At 43.8% G+C, this 16,844-nt stretch overlaps 1 protein-coding gene across 3 annotated transcripts; it reads right to left on the reverse strand.

Annotated features, from left to right (window-relative positions):
- Positions 1 to 167: 167 nt before the first annotated feature.
- Positions 168 to 16,033, reverse strand: sfmbt1 (Scm like with four mbt domains 1). Of its 3 annotated transcripts, none has more exons than XM_079296234.1 (21): positions 15,972 to 16,033; positions 11,813 to 11,870; positions 11,617 to 11,711; positions 10,870 to 11,113; positions 10,101 to 10,189; positions 9,037 to 9,289; positions 8,045 to 8,142; positions 7,779 to 7,874; positions 7,305 to 7,464; positions 6,951 to 7,033; positions 6,107 to 6,233; positions 5,445 to 5,558; positions 5,231 to 5,273; positions 5,058 to 5,125; positions 4,808 to 4,947; positions 4,450 to 4,559; positions 3,959 to 4,134; positions 3,118 to 3,296; positions 2,737 to 2,958; positions 2,174 to 2,302; positions 168 to 2,000 (listed from the first exon to the last, which is right to left on the reverse strand). In XM_079296234.1, the coding sequence occupies exons 2-21, from the start codon at positions 11,835 to 11,837 to the stop codon at positions 1,860 to 1,862; spliced, it is 2,592 nt and encodes an 863-aa protein (XP_079152360.1). In that variant the 5' UTR covers positions 11,838 to 11,870; positions 15,972 to 16,033; the 3' UTR covers positions 168 to 1,859. The 3 variants fall into 3 exon arrangements, with proteins under 3 accessions (XP_079152360.1, XP_079152358.1, XP_079152359.1); XM_079296232.1 differs by having other exon boundaries at positions 7,779 to 7,880; XM_079296233.1 differs by lacking the exon at positions 15,972 to 16,033 and having other exon boundaries at positions 7,779 to 7,880; positions 11,813 to 11,938.
- Between the last annotated feature and the right edge of the window lie 811 nt (positions 16,034 to 16,844).

A 16,844-nucleotide genomic window follows, 5' to 3' on the forward strand; every position in this document is an offset into this window, starting at 1 on the left:
TTAATAGCTGTATATATACATTTGTGTGTTACATAACGGTCCTTAAATCTTGTTTTAGTGTGTGTATTATACTTCCTACATATGTTTGTTTGCCAATAAACACTAAGAGTCTGCTACAATTCGTTGTTCACAGTTTTAATTGCAGTCTTCTTTTTTTAAATAGCAGTTATCATTTTCAAATATGAATAAAAAGTTGTTCCACAAGCAAGTTAGTAAACAAAGACACGACAGTTTTTTTTTTCCTCACAAAAAAATGAAGCACGGCACAGTAAATCACACTACAACTGGTAAAAAGAGGAAAAAAACAGTTTACAGAAGCAGTTTGAGAATATTGTCTTTCTTTAAAACTGCACATGTATCATTAAGGTAATTCTTAAAAATGAAATGGTTCAAATAATCAACTGTTGCCTGATTAGTTTTAACAATGCACCCCATATGAGAAAGTTCAGGCGTATTCTGTGCAAATATACTGTAGCCTATATTTAAGAGATTTACACATTGCTTATGCAGAGTTAATTGCTCCATAGTTTTTTTTTCTTTCTGATCACCCTGTTGCACTAAAAGATATTTGACAATATACACTATATACAAACATGCAGTCATATTTGCATACTACCAGTACATGGTTTTGCTTGTGCTTGCATTAGTGTCCTTACAATGTAAACTGCTCTTACATACTGTAGAAGCTAGAACAATAAAGCAATTTGATCTCTTGAGATGACGGCCCCCTTTATATCCGTTGTTGACCAGAGTATATCTTAATTCAGTTGGATAACATTTGCAAATTATGTTAGTACAGTATACATGCCTGGTGTTCACACTAAAATCAAATTCCTTTCCTAGCAATGGGACACTACGACTGTTTTTCCAAAACTACCATGTATATATCGAGTAGAATATTACCTCTGGCTTTCAAGAAACTTGAAAACTGTATTCGAGGCAACTTGTAGTTCTTTCAGTGTGCAAACAGTTATTTTCGTGATTGCTTAATTAATGGGCCAAGCTATCTATAGAATAGATAAAAGGATAAAAACAAGTCTCTTTTTAAAACTAGAAAGCACAAAGCCAAAGCGCCAAGATACAGCTCAGAGCTTGACTCTGTAAAAAACAACGTTTGTTTTTAAGTGTTTCTGTAAAAGTAGGCTGTCATACACTGCGTTTAGCCTCATCCACACCACAAATGTTCAGCATATGTTCCACGAAATTAGACTTCAGTGTGAAAAACACCAGATTTCGAGGCAAGACCACCTCATTTCTGACTCCAGCAGAGATTTAGCAAGTGTTGACAAGCAGACACCAAATATTTTAGGCCTTAGTATGACAAGTAAAAGCTGTGATTCAGTGGTATCCACTTTCAGGGACAGCAGGGCAGGCTGGAAATCACAAATGGCCGCAATGGACAGAGAAAGTTGTAGCATTGTCACTCATTCATCTGCATAAATAAAAAGGAGAATCGGAGACACTCTGAAGACACAATAAGTTAAGAAGCCTTCATGAGGACAGAGCTAAAAACGGCTTGCATTTTGTGTGTGTGTTTTCTTTTGTAAAACGTGCTGAAGTCAACAAAAGCGTTTACACTTATTCATGATATCAAAGTGTCTCTTCTGTCTTTCAGTCCACCCCTGTGTCTTTCCTAATGACTTTTGGACCTTTTGTAGCTCTTCTTCTTTGTTCTGTTTGCAATGATCACGAGATGTTGCTTCGTTCACCTCACGGCCATGTTTTTAATGACACAATGTGGTATGTTTCAGGATTCTTAAGGATGTCCAGTGTTGGAAAAGTAAGAATTGGAAAATAGTTTTCCACGGAATTAATACACAGAACAGTATGCAGTCACGTCCATGTTCATTCCCCGTCCGCTACGTTGCAAACTGCTGATAAAAAGCCAGCTTGACCCTCTCAATGTGGTGGCACAGCTTGATGGCTGGTCCCAGCTTCAGGTCCATACACTCCTGCACTGTTGGCAGGTTCAGCAGCAGCAGTGCCTGTCCGTCAATCTCCTATAAAAACATTAATTCATATCAGATGCAGTTTCTTGAATTAGTTTTGGCTGGTGAAGTGGTATCTTGTATTTGTGACCATGGATACAATACAAGTGTGTGATGCCCTTATTGCAGTCGCATGGAGTGAGCTCTCATCCTGATTGGCCATGAAGTCTGTGAGTATTTCTTACCTGATCCAAGAAAATCCGCGCAAGAGGTGCACAGTCGGTGGTCCTGATGAAGCGAACCACATCAGCGATGCTCCACTCCAGGGGGCTGGTGTCCAAACACAACTTCTGAGGAGGCTCCATCTTTGAGGTCTGCAAACACACACACATGGTGAGTCAGACAGAGATCTCCCAGCTGAAGTGCAGAGGCTCACAGCTCATGCTGATGAGAAGGGTATCAAACCTGAACATTTCATAAAAGAAGCACTGGCTGTTTCAGTTTCGCTGATTTCCTTATTAGCCGGTTAGAGCAAGTTCTGGTCACAGTGAAAACATCATTTAAAATGTTTTTGAAACGGCTTAGTTGGGCAGAAGAAAGGCAGCTGTATTTAATGGGAGGGGCAAAAGAGATGGCATTGTGCAGAACATCTTTCATTTTGCTTAAAGATTTTGCTTAAAGACACAAATTAGAGTTTTAATTAAAGACACATTGTCTGGAAAGTAAACTTTGATGTAAAAATACCGGAATATGAACATTTTCAAAATTGATACCTAGTCATTTCAAAAGTGTTTGTGACTTTCGTTACCTTTGGTGAAGGAGGTCGGTTCTCATCATCAGAGAATGAGGGTGAGCGGGGTTTCCGTCTTCGGCGTGTGGGCCTGGGTGTCGCCGGAGGGGAGGGGGACGGCGTGGTGGGCTGAGACTTCCCAAACGATTGTTCAGAATCCTCCTGGAGATCGTCCTGCAGCTCAGAGCCAGAGTCACTCAGGGAGTCATCTTCATCCAGATCTTCTTCCTCTCCGCTGCCCTGTGAGCCAAAGACAAGGACAACAAACAAGTCTTTTAGGACAGATTCAAGTGAAGTGTGAGGAAGAAGTTTACAGTGTTGGTTTAACAGTGATACAACTTGTGCTTCCTTTAATATAATGCTTAATGAAGGAAATATGAGTGTGCAGGTGTGTGTTACCTGTGGAGACCCAGCAGGCGTGTTGTCCACTGAGGCTGAGGAGCGTCTCTTTTTGTGTACAAAGAGCTGCTTCCTCCTCTTCCTCCTCCTCCCTCTTCGCTTCACTCCACCCTCCAGGTTGGAGTGGCCCCCGGGTGGACGGCCGACGCGTTTACTCTTCTTTTTTCCATAGTAATATGCTTGCGACAAGACAAAAGGCTTATTGTGAAATGACGCATTTCACATGTCTGTAAGATTCGAATACATAATTTAGATAGATGGATATTAAATCGATCAAACTGACGTTATATAGGATGTAAAAGTATGTCTGTGGAGGGTATGTGCTGTCTGGAGCGAAATGAAAACATAAGTAAGTGTCTGTTGCTGGCAAATTGCATCACTTTCTTAACCCCAACACCGCAGTGCAGTATCGAGTAAAAATATCAACAAATCTGTGGCTTTGTGCCGTCGAAAAATAGTTCAGCAGAAGACAAAAGAGGCAAATTCTAACACATATTTTCAGCAAACCATACATTCACTGCCTGTTATTGCAAATCACAAATTCTATCCCTCTGCTCGGCAGACTTTCTCTATTCATTAAGGGTGCAGTTATGCACTCGCAGATCATTTCTATTCATAAGGTTTCTGAAAAAAAGAGAAATGAATGAGCTGTGTGTTGACTTTGAAGACGTTTGAATAATGTTGTGAACTAAGGTCACAGCTGACAAGCATGTATAGAGATTTCAAAGCTATTACAATCATGGCAATTAGAGGATAGGTTCATTGTCTGCCACCCCAGATCATCTAATTAATCATTTGAAGTCTCGACAATCAGCAGCCTCTAGTTCTGTAAATCACCTACTGTATTTGGTCTTGGTGAGGACAGAGCAGTTCTCCGAGCAGTGCTCCAGAACCATGCGCGGTCCAAACAGGTTGGGGCAGCACTCCAGCTTGATGCAGGTTTTCCTGCAGAAGTCAGCCACGCGGTCTACAGTGCGGACGATTTCCACAGTGGCCCGGTAACTCTTTCCCTTGTACCTGATATAAAAAAGCAAGGTTCAACCGTAAATAATTCGTGTGACATAATTAGTCTTTTTATTGTCTAAAAAGGTAGCACGGTCTCTCTTAAAAGTAACTCAGATGCCGTCGTCGGCTAAATCACTGCTTTACTGAAGTGTCTTGTGCTGGGTTCTGCTGTGCAGATATTTATTTCCACGGGTGAATTCAAGTACATGTTTAATCCAGTAGCACATGTCCTCTAAAAGGCCAGCTGTAAAGACTACAACTATTCCTGCAGGTTCTTTACAGAGTGGAGTATTTTTGAGCTACGGATTAAACGGTGCTTCCCCTCACTTGGCTTTGAGCGTTTCTCCATGGCCTTGCCAGCGGCTCTCCTGGTCCAGCTGCAGCTCCCTCAGCACTCGGCTGGGCTTGTATGCAGAGTTTATCAGCTGAGACAAAACCTGGATACAAGACATGTAGACAAATTACAACAGTTACAGGTTATCTGCAGGTCCGAGGTTGTCTGTGTTTTAAAATCACAACTGATTAAGCAATTAACGCATCCTCTGGGAACCATGAAGGGCTGTACCAAACTTCGTGACAATCCATTGAATAGCGGCAGACCCAGAGACCGACGTTGCCATCTACAGAGCCTCGCCGCTTGCGTAGCGTTATTCACACAGTCAGCAGCTGGACTACCCACGCTCACCTCTTTGAGCACGAGGACACAGTTTCCAGGACCAATGAACTGAGGAAGCTCTGCAATGCGTCCCTTGTTAAGGTAAGGCCCAGAGAAACAGCGGTGGTTGAAGTAGATCTTGGGGCAGCAGTATTTCCTGTTGCCCTGCCCTGCTGGTGGACACAAAATGAGATACAGATTCTGGAACAACCACAGACTGCACGGAGAGTCAGGAGACGGGACACGTCGCAGACAATGGGACCTGCGACATAGCACGCACCTGTCTCTGACTGGTTGGACATCTGCTGCTTGACAGTGTCAGGTGACGACGACTTCGGTGGAATTCGGCTGTAAAGTGATGAAAATTTCGAGTCAGGCGTGGAAAGGCAACAGGACACGAACCATTCAAATCAATAAACCGGTCGACACCCCCACCCTTCCTCTTATACTCACTGTTTCTCAGGCTGCACCACAGCAATCTTCCTCTCTTTTTCAACTGGAAAAACAAGGACAGACGAATGTGTTCCCAGTCACACTATTACATTATGCCAATTGGTCAGGATGAAAAAAAAAACTGTATTGTGTGTGTTACAGCATTAGTAACAGTCTCATGAAGGCAGATGTGTGAAGATCATTAGAGTCCACGATGATGACTCATGTTGTGTACCTGAGGGTTTAATTGGGTAGATGAGTGGATAGCCGTTTGTCTCACACCAGCTGACGGGGAAGATGTCGAGGGAGTCCACATGAACTATCAGTTCTGGCATGGGCTGCTTCAGTCCTGTATGAACATACACACACAGCTTTTAGACAAGAGCAGCAGTTAAGATAACTCAGACCACATCCTTAACCTGGCATTAACCTGGAATGCCGATACAAACGATCATATTAAGACGGCCAGATAGCAATATCCAATAGCACGGCTATGGCGCACGCATAAGCGCGTACATCTGCACAAGCATGAACATGCGGTACACTTAAGGGTCCATATTTAGGAGTTTGAAAATATGGTCACCCTATCCTCCATACTGCATCTGGAAAGACTTTAAAGTGCTTGAAATAGCAGAAAATGTTGATGTTGTCTGAAGTGTGCAACACTAGTTCATGCATCATCTCAGAAGAAGTCATCTAGTGTATGTACTCGTGTGAAATACTATCACCTATGTCTCGCAAATTCTAGCGTTAAAAATGTAAATGTCGCTACTCAACTCGGGAGCCAGGAAATGGAAAGCATTAACCTGTGCTGTGGGACTGCACAGAAATGACACATGTACATTTTCTACTTCCATCCACCTAAAATAAACACTTTCTTGAAGTCCTGCTTTTCACCTTCCAGGCTGAGCCAAAGGTACTGCCCTTTGACCCTGGTGACAGTGGCCACGTGAATGTTCTCAGGTGACAGCAGGTTGATAGCCTCCAGTTTCATGGCCTCTTTGAAGCTGTGCTCACACTGCTCCTGGCAGGTAAACAGAGAGGGAAAATACTGGGTGTGAGAGGGTTATGCGAGGCTATTATGCTGTCTATCAGATGGGTTAAATCTCATCTCCTACATTCTGTCGTATTCTGACTGTATGGGATACAGTTTAATTGTTTCAATTGCTGCAAACAGCCCTGACAACATGCTCACTTGTGTGCTTGAGAGTATTATAGCATTGATCATAGCAATGTTAAACCTCTGTCCCCAAACAGGATGGGCATGAGATACAGTAGGTGTCGTACTTTATAGGCTGCTACGGTGTAATGCTTTCAGAGGAATGCGGTCAATTTCAGTCTCTCATTTTAAAAACCACGTACAAACTGAACCTGCAAATATTGTATTTGGTTTAAATTCAAATACTACAGTTTCCTACAGTAGCCTGAGTTGCTGCTTGGATAATACAACCCACGTAATAAGAAGGCTTTAGCTCTGACGGCTTGTTAATAGTGATAAACATTTTATTCATTCATAGCACAGATGTCATGCAGCTTTCATGCAACAGCAGTATCATAACAACAGCCTACAATTTCACATTTAATTGTCATTTTTTGCAATGACGACTGCAACAACAAGTGTTACAAATCAGCATCTGGTGGAAGGTTTGTACGCGAGTCTGGGACATGAGACGGCTCTCTAGACTGAAGCCTGACCAGTGCGAACTCTGTGTAGAAGGCTTAAAAACGGAGGTTGACTTACAGTTGGGAAGCAATGTTGAGGAGCTGCCTCGGCTTCGCACTGTTTCAGGTAATCTGCCCAGTCAAAGTCCGCACCCTGGTATCCTGCACAGGATAAAATAAAGAAAGAATGGAGAGAGAGAGAGAGAGAGAGAGAGAGAGAGAGAGAGAGAGAGAGAGAGAGAGAGAGAGAGAGAGAGAGAGAGAGAGAGAGAGAGAGAGAAGCAGATAATGGAAACAAATCACGACAGGGAGAGAGAGAGAGAGGGAAAGAAAGCATGAGGGATCTAATCGCTGCCATTCCTTACGTTCTGATATCACTGATAACCGATTAAGTCAGTGGTTATAAAAAGGGGCAACATTTGACAAAGCAGACCTGGTGGAGGGCTGAGCGTTAGTCCATTTTTTAGGCTCCACTGAGCAGGGAAGATCCCTGGACTGTCTCTGTGACACAGAAAGGACCTCCCGGCACCCTCCGACTCCTCAATACCACACAGGTCGTCCATCTTCACAAGGAAGTTCTGCTCATCGAACACCTGAAGTGGAGAGGAGGTCATTTTAGGACACTTTCAGACACTCTTTCTTGACAGCTGTCAAGTTTTTAAAACACCCGTTTCGTTTCACCGAGTCACACTGAAGCTCAGGAGATCCACTAGGCTGTACCATTAAAGAGCAATGTTCAAAAAGATGTAGTTTCAGCCATGTTTGTGGTCTTTCAAGACTCTGGGGGGGAGGGGGGTCATTTGCCTTTTAGCGAGTAAAGACATAAACAACTAAGGCCAATAAGCAGCAAAGAAAGAGATAAACACTGCAGCATCGGAGAGACAGATTTGATAGGAAAGTCTGTTACCTTGGTGACAGTGGCAGGTCTGATGGAAATAGGAGCCGCGGGGTCAACAGCCTCCAGTTTCATTCCTTCTTTGAAACAATGAGCAGCGATGGCCGGCTGATCCTGAGACAAACAACACACACACGTCATTTTCAAAAGCTCAGCTCTGAGCTTCAGCATCCAGTTTAGTGGAGAACGTCACGACTCTTTGCTTGAAGCACACTTATCAAATGTTAAGGGGATGTGTTTGGGCCAGTGGGAACGAATGAGAGCATGGCTGGCAGTACCTTACTGAACTCTGCAGTCAGAGCTTCATCCTGAGGCAGGTCACTGATCCTCTGTCTCACCTCCTCCCACTCTGCCTCGGTCCGCAGGGCCAACAGGTCTGAAACAAACAAGTACACACAAATCAGAGAGATATTGAAGGAGAATGGTAAAACATACATCCGATTGAATTTTACACTGCACACTTTTAGTTCTGTAAATAACTGAACCTTTTTTGTTGCTTGTTCTTTGTTCCGGACCTCAAATTAGGTCGCTCATAATTAATAAAACAAGCAAACAAAAACACACATTTACCTCTCATCACCCGGCATGAGGTCCCAGACGGCCTTATAAACAAGATGATGAGCAAAATAAATGAGGCTGAACTTCGGTTGTTACCCTTAATCACATATAAGAAATACATTGTCTCCTCTATTCTTTTATGAAACAATAAAATGCAAGAAATACAAAAAGGCTGTGATTACTTCTAACACTATAAAATGTTACAAATCCGTTAAATGCACCACTACTGCTCACCACATTAACTGGCATTAAACATCAACAAAGCTTAGCTGTAGTGGAACCAGAAGGTAGATCAGCTGTGTCAGGAGAGAGATACAGCCTCCGGGGCTTCTCACATCGTGCATATCAACAAACTTTATTCACTTGAAGAGCATCATGGCTCTGAAAACAATAATCTATTTAATCCTGCATGGAAAATCTATTTCAAGGTGTACTGACACCATCACACTTTGAATATTGGCTCAAAGTATTGGAAGATGCTGATATAAGTCTGAAAATAAGTAGTAATTACACATTCATTCTGATGTAGCGATTCTATACAAATTAATATTATACTATAATTAGACATGTATCCAGTGTGTGATTTCTTCACGCGTTCTTCCGTCATTACTCATGCCTGCTTTGGCAGTACACATCAAGATCAGGACATTTGTTTTTCCCTTTCTTCCTTTTGTTTCTAAATATAAATCTGACCCGTGTCAGTGCCACTGACCTGAAGGAGGCCTGAGGGTGCAGCCGTGCTCTTTGGCCCAGCCGGGTGGGTGGAGGCGTGGGTAGAGGTAAAAGAGCCAGAGGGTTGCGGGCGTGTCTGGCAGAGCCTCGGTGCCGAGCAGGCGCAGCTTCAGCCTTCCTCCGACGTTCTCCTCCACCTCAGCAGCCCAGGCAAGCCCCGGATCGACACCGTCCTGGAGCTCCACGTAGCAGCCCGCAGACAGGAGCTCCACTGGGTCTCGACCACGCTGGGACTGTGGAGGGGGGGGGGGGGGGGGGGGGGGAGGGGTGGTACATAGCACACACACACACGTACACAAATGAACACACGCCTAGGCAAGGTGAGGAATTTGCACTTGGAGAGAAAGCACTGGATGACGAAGTGGCAGAACTGAAGCAGTCACTAAAAGCTAACTAATGGCTCTAAAGAATGTCACAGGCTGTTCCGACAGCAAATTTGATTTCAGCAGCACAACCTTGGTGCTGTAAATAAAAAGCGTGCGGCCTTGTGGATTTGTAGCTTGTAGCGTGTGACTTCACTCAGGGTACGCGCGCAAGACTTCAAAATTGCTACAAAATCATATTTAGTTCAAGATCAACTTCATTCAAAAGGACATATGAAGTGTGACGGTTTTGCCCCGTGCTTTTATCATATCAAAATGGGCACAAACATACCAAACATACCAACAATCTACGCTATAAAAGTAGCAAATAACAGTGAAACAAAACATAACAGTTGAACAGTTGTGTGAGTTTTAAGACCACAGAGTCACAGCTCTGACCACTTGAGGGTATGAACAGTCCAATTGGTGTTTTTCTAATGTCTGATGCATTTACAAGTGACATTAAAACAGGAAAGGGGAAAGTCTGAATTTATTATGACAACCTCTGCAGTTTTACTCACTGCATTATGTGGTTTGAAAGTCGTACGATTCATTAAACCAGCATCGACAAAGGAGATTGTTCTTGGCAATGACAAACTTGAGAGACAAAGACAAAAGACAACGCCCCACATGTGGTGTGTGAGGAGTTCCTCAGGACAGCTGCTGTGTTCCTCTGTCTTACCAATTCCAGCAGGTTGGCAGGAGCGCTGCACTCCTCGGCCAGTGCCTTTTCCAGCAGAGCCTCCCAGTCCTGGTGCTTCTCACGCACACCTGGGTGGACCACACACATACAGCGCTTAGTTCATGAAACAAACAAGGCGGTGGGCTCAGGATCACACATACACACACACACATATACACTCCTGTGGTCTCTCTTAGTCATCAGCTATAAAATAAGAATAAATACTGGAATTGATTAAAAATGATTAGATCATTACATCTGTCAGGACTTTTTCATCACAATATGTACAGGCGACGTATTTCAGTTGCTCTGCTATTTCGCGCCATAATATTTCTTCAACAAGTTAACATCAGTGCTAATTAGGTCGTATTAACTGAAAATGAACAGAAGAAAAACAGTGAAATTGCTTCAGCGCCATGTTCATTTCCCAGAGAAAAGTATTTATCATGAAACCAGAACAGCAGAGAGACAACACAACGCTGACAACACTTTATGAGAGACAGAAACAATCATTACTCCTCGCTATGCAGAGCAAAAAGTCACATTTCATAGTCGAGTTCCACCATGAAATTGAATTTTGTGAACACAGTACAAAAAACTGCTCGTCTGTCCCTGAAGCACTCAGAAAAAAAAAAAACATCTTAAAGTGGTAGCACTAAAGTTACACGAGAGATGTATCAACTTGACATCTGTAAGTTATCATCAGAACTAAATGTGAGAGAATTTAATTTCACTTTCATGTCACAACTAACACCAGCCAAGGCCTCACCCTCGGGGGCCCTCACTGTCTTCCCGTGCTGGCGGCTCCAGCCCAGCGGGTGGAGGTCCGCCGTCATTAAGTCACACCAGAAGTCGGCACGCCGGTCTTCCTCGTATCCCTCGTAGCGTAGCAGCAGCAGCTGGCCACATGTGGTGATGATGTTGGCCACCCAGTAAGGACGATCGGCCTCCGAGCGCACACACACCTCGAGCTTCATGCCTGGAGTCAGCCCTGTCTGCAGGTCCTGGTCCACCTGAGACCAGGACAGAAGAACAGAGATACATGGAGTCATTCACTTGTATTGGCACACTCTCAGTTAGACAGCATTTATTTGTATTCTGCAGCTGGTTACATAAAAACAACGTACAAATGTGGACAAAGAACATAAAAGAAGAGAAGGGACGGCTTCTATTTTATGATGCCATTGGATTTTATTCCTATTAAACCTATCTGTCAGCACACAGCTGAGTATCACGTGTTAAAATCTGTATTCATAGAAGCTTTGTTACTACTGGTAATAACACAGTGACTTCTATGTTCACGCTGTTGATTGCCTTATGACTTCGACAGCCGTTTCTAGGGGCTTTACCAGCTGACACGTTTCATAAATTTGATTCATACTTTCAGATTTAATACACAGTGTTTAACTTGCGGTTTCCTCAGAACTTTGCACAGATGTTTAGTAATTGATAATGAATAACTGGCACGAGATTATCCTGTGATGCGTGTTAAGCTGTGGAAGTTGTCAGCACCCACATGTTTGAAGGCGTGATGGGGTACGGACGCGGCTCCAGTCTCCTCCAGGTAGTCATCCCAGTTAAAGTCCGATGCATCCTGAGCAGAGTCTCTGTCTGGAAAACACACACACGCAACACATTTTTATCTTTTCCAACCCGCTTTCCAACTTGTTATCTTACTCATTTCACGCAGCTGTTCACAGAGTAGGTCTTACCAGACTCCAGCAACTCCTGACTCATGCTGGTGCCCCCTCAAGGCTGAGACTAGGAGCTCTGAGGAGGAACAGAGGAGAGGGATTATTATCCAGCGAGTAAATGGACGAGCACCGGTCCAAAACTCCTGGCGGCCAAGAGAAGAAAACATAGAATTGCACCAGTCGTCTGCAGCACAATACGCTGTGACTTAACCACACTCACGCAGAGCTCCACCTCAGTAAATAGTCCGTGAACTCGCTACTGTTTTCAATAAGATTCATGAGACAGGTGATATATCGTTTTGCTTGTAACAGCCCGCTCAGCAGTTCACAAGCCAAACTGTATCAGCAAAGAGTTACACAAAAGAGCCGGAAACAGAGAGCGAGACGCACTATATCTGGCTACTGCATTTACAACGACAAGACACATCTATCGGCATGCAATGTGTCAGCCAACAGCTATGGATACAAAAAATTGTATTAATACCAGCAACCACGACACACGCAAGGTCATGAAAGACAAAATCCAACAGCTGTAATTAAAAGAAAACCTGTTTCAAAGCCAAAATGAAATGAATTAACATTTGTTTGGATTTTTCCAGCTCTAAAATCAAGGCCTATAGGAGACCTTGATTTTAGAGCTGGTTAAGTTCCTACATCAATATGCAAGTGCTTCTATCTGCTCCTGGACGCATCAATAAAAAACAGGAGAGCGGTGGTGATGAATAAAATCACAAATTATACGCCGCACATTTGCCTTTCATTAGGGCGGCCCAGGCTAACACCTAAGCAGCACACCAGATGGTAGGCTACGTGATCGCAGGGAAATATATTAAAAACTATGCTAATCTCATCCAACTCCACCTCTTCTTGTGAAACTCATTTGGGCTCGTCTTGTAATCGTACACCTTATTTTCCTGCCCCGATGTGAAGATCTCAAACGGGGCCTTGACGTGAATGTGGACACACGCATCAAGCTTTGACACATCGAACTGACGGAAGGGCATTGTGCAAAACGGGGATGAAATAAGTTAATGCAACAAGAGCGATGGCATGAATGAGACAGAAGGGAGCGCTGGGCGTGACGAAGGTGGAGAGAGCGGTGTATGGGACAGCCGAGGATAGCCGCTCTGTCAACGCAGCTCCATTCAGCCGGCCTGTCAGGCCCGTCTTTGTCATGTCTGACGTCTCTATTAAAACCAGGGCCGCCGTCAGAAACCACCCCTCCCGGCGACCGGACTGCCACCGCGACCCCCGTGCTCCACCGGGATCAGCGCCACCTTTCACCCGCGACCCTGCCCCAGACTCCCTCTGTCTTTCTCTCCCCCCTCCCTCTGACACACACACACACACACACACACACACACCAGAGGGCCTTATTGTCCCCGGGGGTCACACTCCTGACATAGGAGTGGGAGAAAAAAAAAAAGAGCAGTGTAGAAATAATACAGGCCTAAAGTTAAGAAGCAGTATTCTAACATCTGATGCTGAGCTTGCATATTAAGAGCATTTATGAGTTCATGGCGGTATTTTAAACTGATTCTGGTTGGTGCTTCGGATAGGTCTACCTCGTGGGGCCTTTCCTCTACAATCAGTGGCTTTTCTGTGTGTGTGAACTGAATCTGTCATTCTTTGACAAAAAAATGAAATAGTGTAATAGTATCTAGTGTCTGCATACACTCTCTGAGAAGTACATCGATTAAAACTACCGGTTCAAATTTCCACAGACGAGCTTTCGGTGTTTGCTCTGCCGCAGCTGTAGGTTCCTGCAGCATTTAACTTCGCAGAGCAGCAAAGGCCTCAGCGTGTACTCGCAGACAAGAAGAAAGGCAACTTCCCCCGTTTCATTATACAGCAAGTGGTCCGTGTGGACGACAGCTAGCAGCAGTCTGTCTGAATCTTTCTGCACCAACCGAGACTGACTGAACCTGAAAGATAAAGGGCCAAATGTGCACCCACCCACGCAAACACACACGCGTACAAACAAGGGCACACACACACACACACACACACACACACAGGCAACTGAGAGCCACACTACATCCTCTTTACAAGCACTTGCGGAATCATATTCTCATCTGCACTTAGCATGCAATGCCAATGAGCCTTCCTGAACCTCGGAGGTTCCCGGGTGGAAAATGCAAACTAACAAAATCACACACAGTGGACGGCTTCTACTGGAAATAAAATCAAAGTCGACTTTCAATAAAATGAAATTAGCTGTTGAAACATTTCGCCCAAACACGATTTAATGGCCTCTGCTGATTACCAGTTTGACATAAGAAGCAATGTGGCAGAACATTAGTATGTCCTGCTGTTTGATCCTCTAACATCAACGAAACCTATTTTCAGAAGAGCACTTTTTTGTTTTTCTAATTATTATTTGCATTGCAAATTTCAATCAAAGTACAAAAAACAATGTTTTCTTACCCGTAGTGCTATCAAGCCATGCAATTACTTTTGGTTTCGTGGTGGCAGGTGGCAGGGAAACTTCTGCTTTCACCCGTATGAAACTGAATGGATCGCAATTTTGCTTGTTGAGCTCAAAGCATTTAAAAGTTGCAGTAAAAACAGCAACATCTCTTTCGAAATAATCAACACTGTGGACAGTTTTCATAGGAACTATTTCTTTGGTAGTAGTTCCAATGAAAACTGTTTACAGGGAAGCACGTGGATGACCTTGTTTAACAGCAATGCTGTGAGCCCCACAAATATTAGTTCAACTCACCCCATATTGTATTGGTGTGGTGGCAGAAATCTCATTGACCGACGTCTCATGACTTGACACCATACAACCAAAAACATCTGTCTGGTGACGGGTCAATAGCACCAAGTGAGAAAATATAGGGGCTTTTTTTTGTAATGTAGGTGAAATGACCCTTTAAAAAAGGACTGGGAAATAAAGTTGAGACAGGTTTACACTCCACGGCAGCCCAAATAACAACTTAAAATACCCTAAACATCATTAATAATCACGTTACGGTTGCTCTGGAGACCAAGGAGCCTGCTAACGACTATAACTCTGTTACACTGTTGTTTGTTTTGTTAAATCTTTGCACCATTGTTTAGTTAGATCATTTTAATATTATTCTATTTTATTGTATATTGTGCATTTTTATATTTTTACTCTGGTATTTGTATTGTATATATTGTGCATTTTCATTCTTATATTTGCATTTTTGTACTCTTTTTGTATTGCTTTACCTGCACCATAATAGCGAAAAAATGTAATTAATAAAGTATATCTAACTGCTACAACTGCAGACCAAAATAATCCACCTTTCCAGCACACAGCACACAAAAATAACGAGACGAGTTTTCATTCAGTTGCAAATGCAATCACGCTGCTCGTTTCCATTGCATAGCGGCACGTCAACCGGGGCATCGTTGCCAGCGGATCACTCAAGTTGCACAATAGGGGAAGTGAAGCGGCCAGAAGAGGGAAAACACAATAAACATATTTAAAAAAAAGAATAGGTTGCAATAACGACAACCTTCAGAGCAGCCTTCCTGTCCCATCAGCTGTTGAAAGCACGCCGAAGTTAAATGCATTTATAAACAAATTTGTTTATTTAGGTGAGAGCTGCACACAAACACGAATCGGCTGAGGTCGTGCGACCGTCATTATGTAACGCTTTCCACATAATAAATACACTGACGCGCACACAAGCGCAAAATCACTGGAGGAGACCCACACAGTCTGAACTGAAACTAGCGTAAGATTGCACCGTTTGTACAGACTAACCGCCGCATTGATGGGCCACTAACGCAGAGAGAGAGAGAGCGAGAGAGAGGGAGAGAGAGAGGGACTACAGCGCCGACGGTCTAACTTTCACAATGAGGAGAACATCGCATAGCGATTGAGGGATTTATTAAATTGCTGTCTAATAAATAAACACGCGGTCGTGAATGCACAGCGGCCGTGTGGGACTCATTGGACACATGGTATAAAAAAAAAAATCGCCCGTGTGTCCGAGTCAAGTTACTGAACGTCACACGGCTCGAGCAATAAGAGCAGGCTGACGAGCAATAAGGGCGCTTACACTCGACCGAACCCGACTCATCTTTTTGAGAGACGGGAAAAAAGACGAATGCCTCGCCATAATGCGAAACACCGCGAGGGATGTGTGACTGACAACACAGAGTACGTGAATATTTAGTCGCAAAATTCGCCCCTTACCGCTAAGTAGTTTTTCCAAGTGGGTTTTTTAGATGCCGTTCCTCTCTCGCCTGCTCGCTCGCTTCGCTCGCAGCAACGTTTGAGAGCTAACGCGAATGAAAACCGAGAGCCCCCGGTGAGGCTTTTCAAAATAAGATGGCTTACGCGAGCGGAAGTCGCAAGTCGTCGTCAGAGCAACGGCGGCTCTTTTTGTGTCGAGGGTTATAATTCGCGACACTTCCGGTTCGCTCCGGTCGTGTGCCGCTACCTTGACGCAGTTCTCGTTCACGACCTCGTTCCCAATATGGCACAAATGGCCACTGCGCATGTTCTGCCGCCTCTATGCCTCTGAGCCCGGCTACATCACAACGACTTCCATCTTCACACACTCACTCACACACACACACTCACACACACACACACACACACACACACACACACACACACACACACACACACACACACACACACACACACACACACACACAATAAAATACCACTCAGTCAAGAAGCAAGACCAAAAATCTAGAAAACCTCACAAAATAAAACAGAATGAAGCAGAATGATTTTCGTTTGCTTTATTTCTGACAAAGACACGAGGGTCAACATGTTTACTGTATTTTATCCCCAGCGGAATCAACACTTAGTTAATGGTTGAGCTGGAATTAATTGCACATATAATCGACCCACTTTCGATAGGAGTGCTTTTTGCCACGAAAGAGCAATTTGTTCTTGAATAAAGTAGCCTGTAGATTGTGTTGTTGAAGGTGACCTCGAGTTGCTTAATTTTCATTCACTGTGATATTTTTCAGCACATAAAATAGCCCTACAATTCCCAATAAAAGGCTGAATGGGCAATTGCTTTTTAAATCAAGCACAATAACGCCCTGTCAT

Source organism: Melanostigma gelatinosum (assembly GCF_949748355.1).
Source record: "Melanostigma gelatinosum genome assembly, chromosome: 3".
NCBI lineage: Eukaryota > Metazoa > Chordata > Actinopteri > Perciformes > Zoarcidae > Melanostigma > Melanostigma gelatinosum.

Bases quoted from the DNA above. Each gene is read 5' to 3' on its own strand.
- sfmbt1 (XM_079296232.1), bottom strand. From the start codon at position 11,837: ATGAGTCAGGAGTTGCTGGAGTCTG. The intron at 10,190-10,869 runs GTGAGGCCTTGG...TGGTCCACCCAG, and splicing joins GACAGTGAGGGCCCCCGAGG to GTGTGCGTGAGAAGCACCAG. The intron at 2,001-2,173 runs GTAAGAAATACT...ATGTTTTTATAG, and splicing joins CGCGGATTTTCTTGGATCAG to GAGATTGACGGACAGGCACT.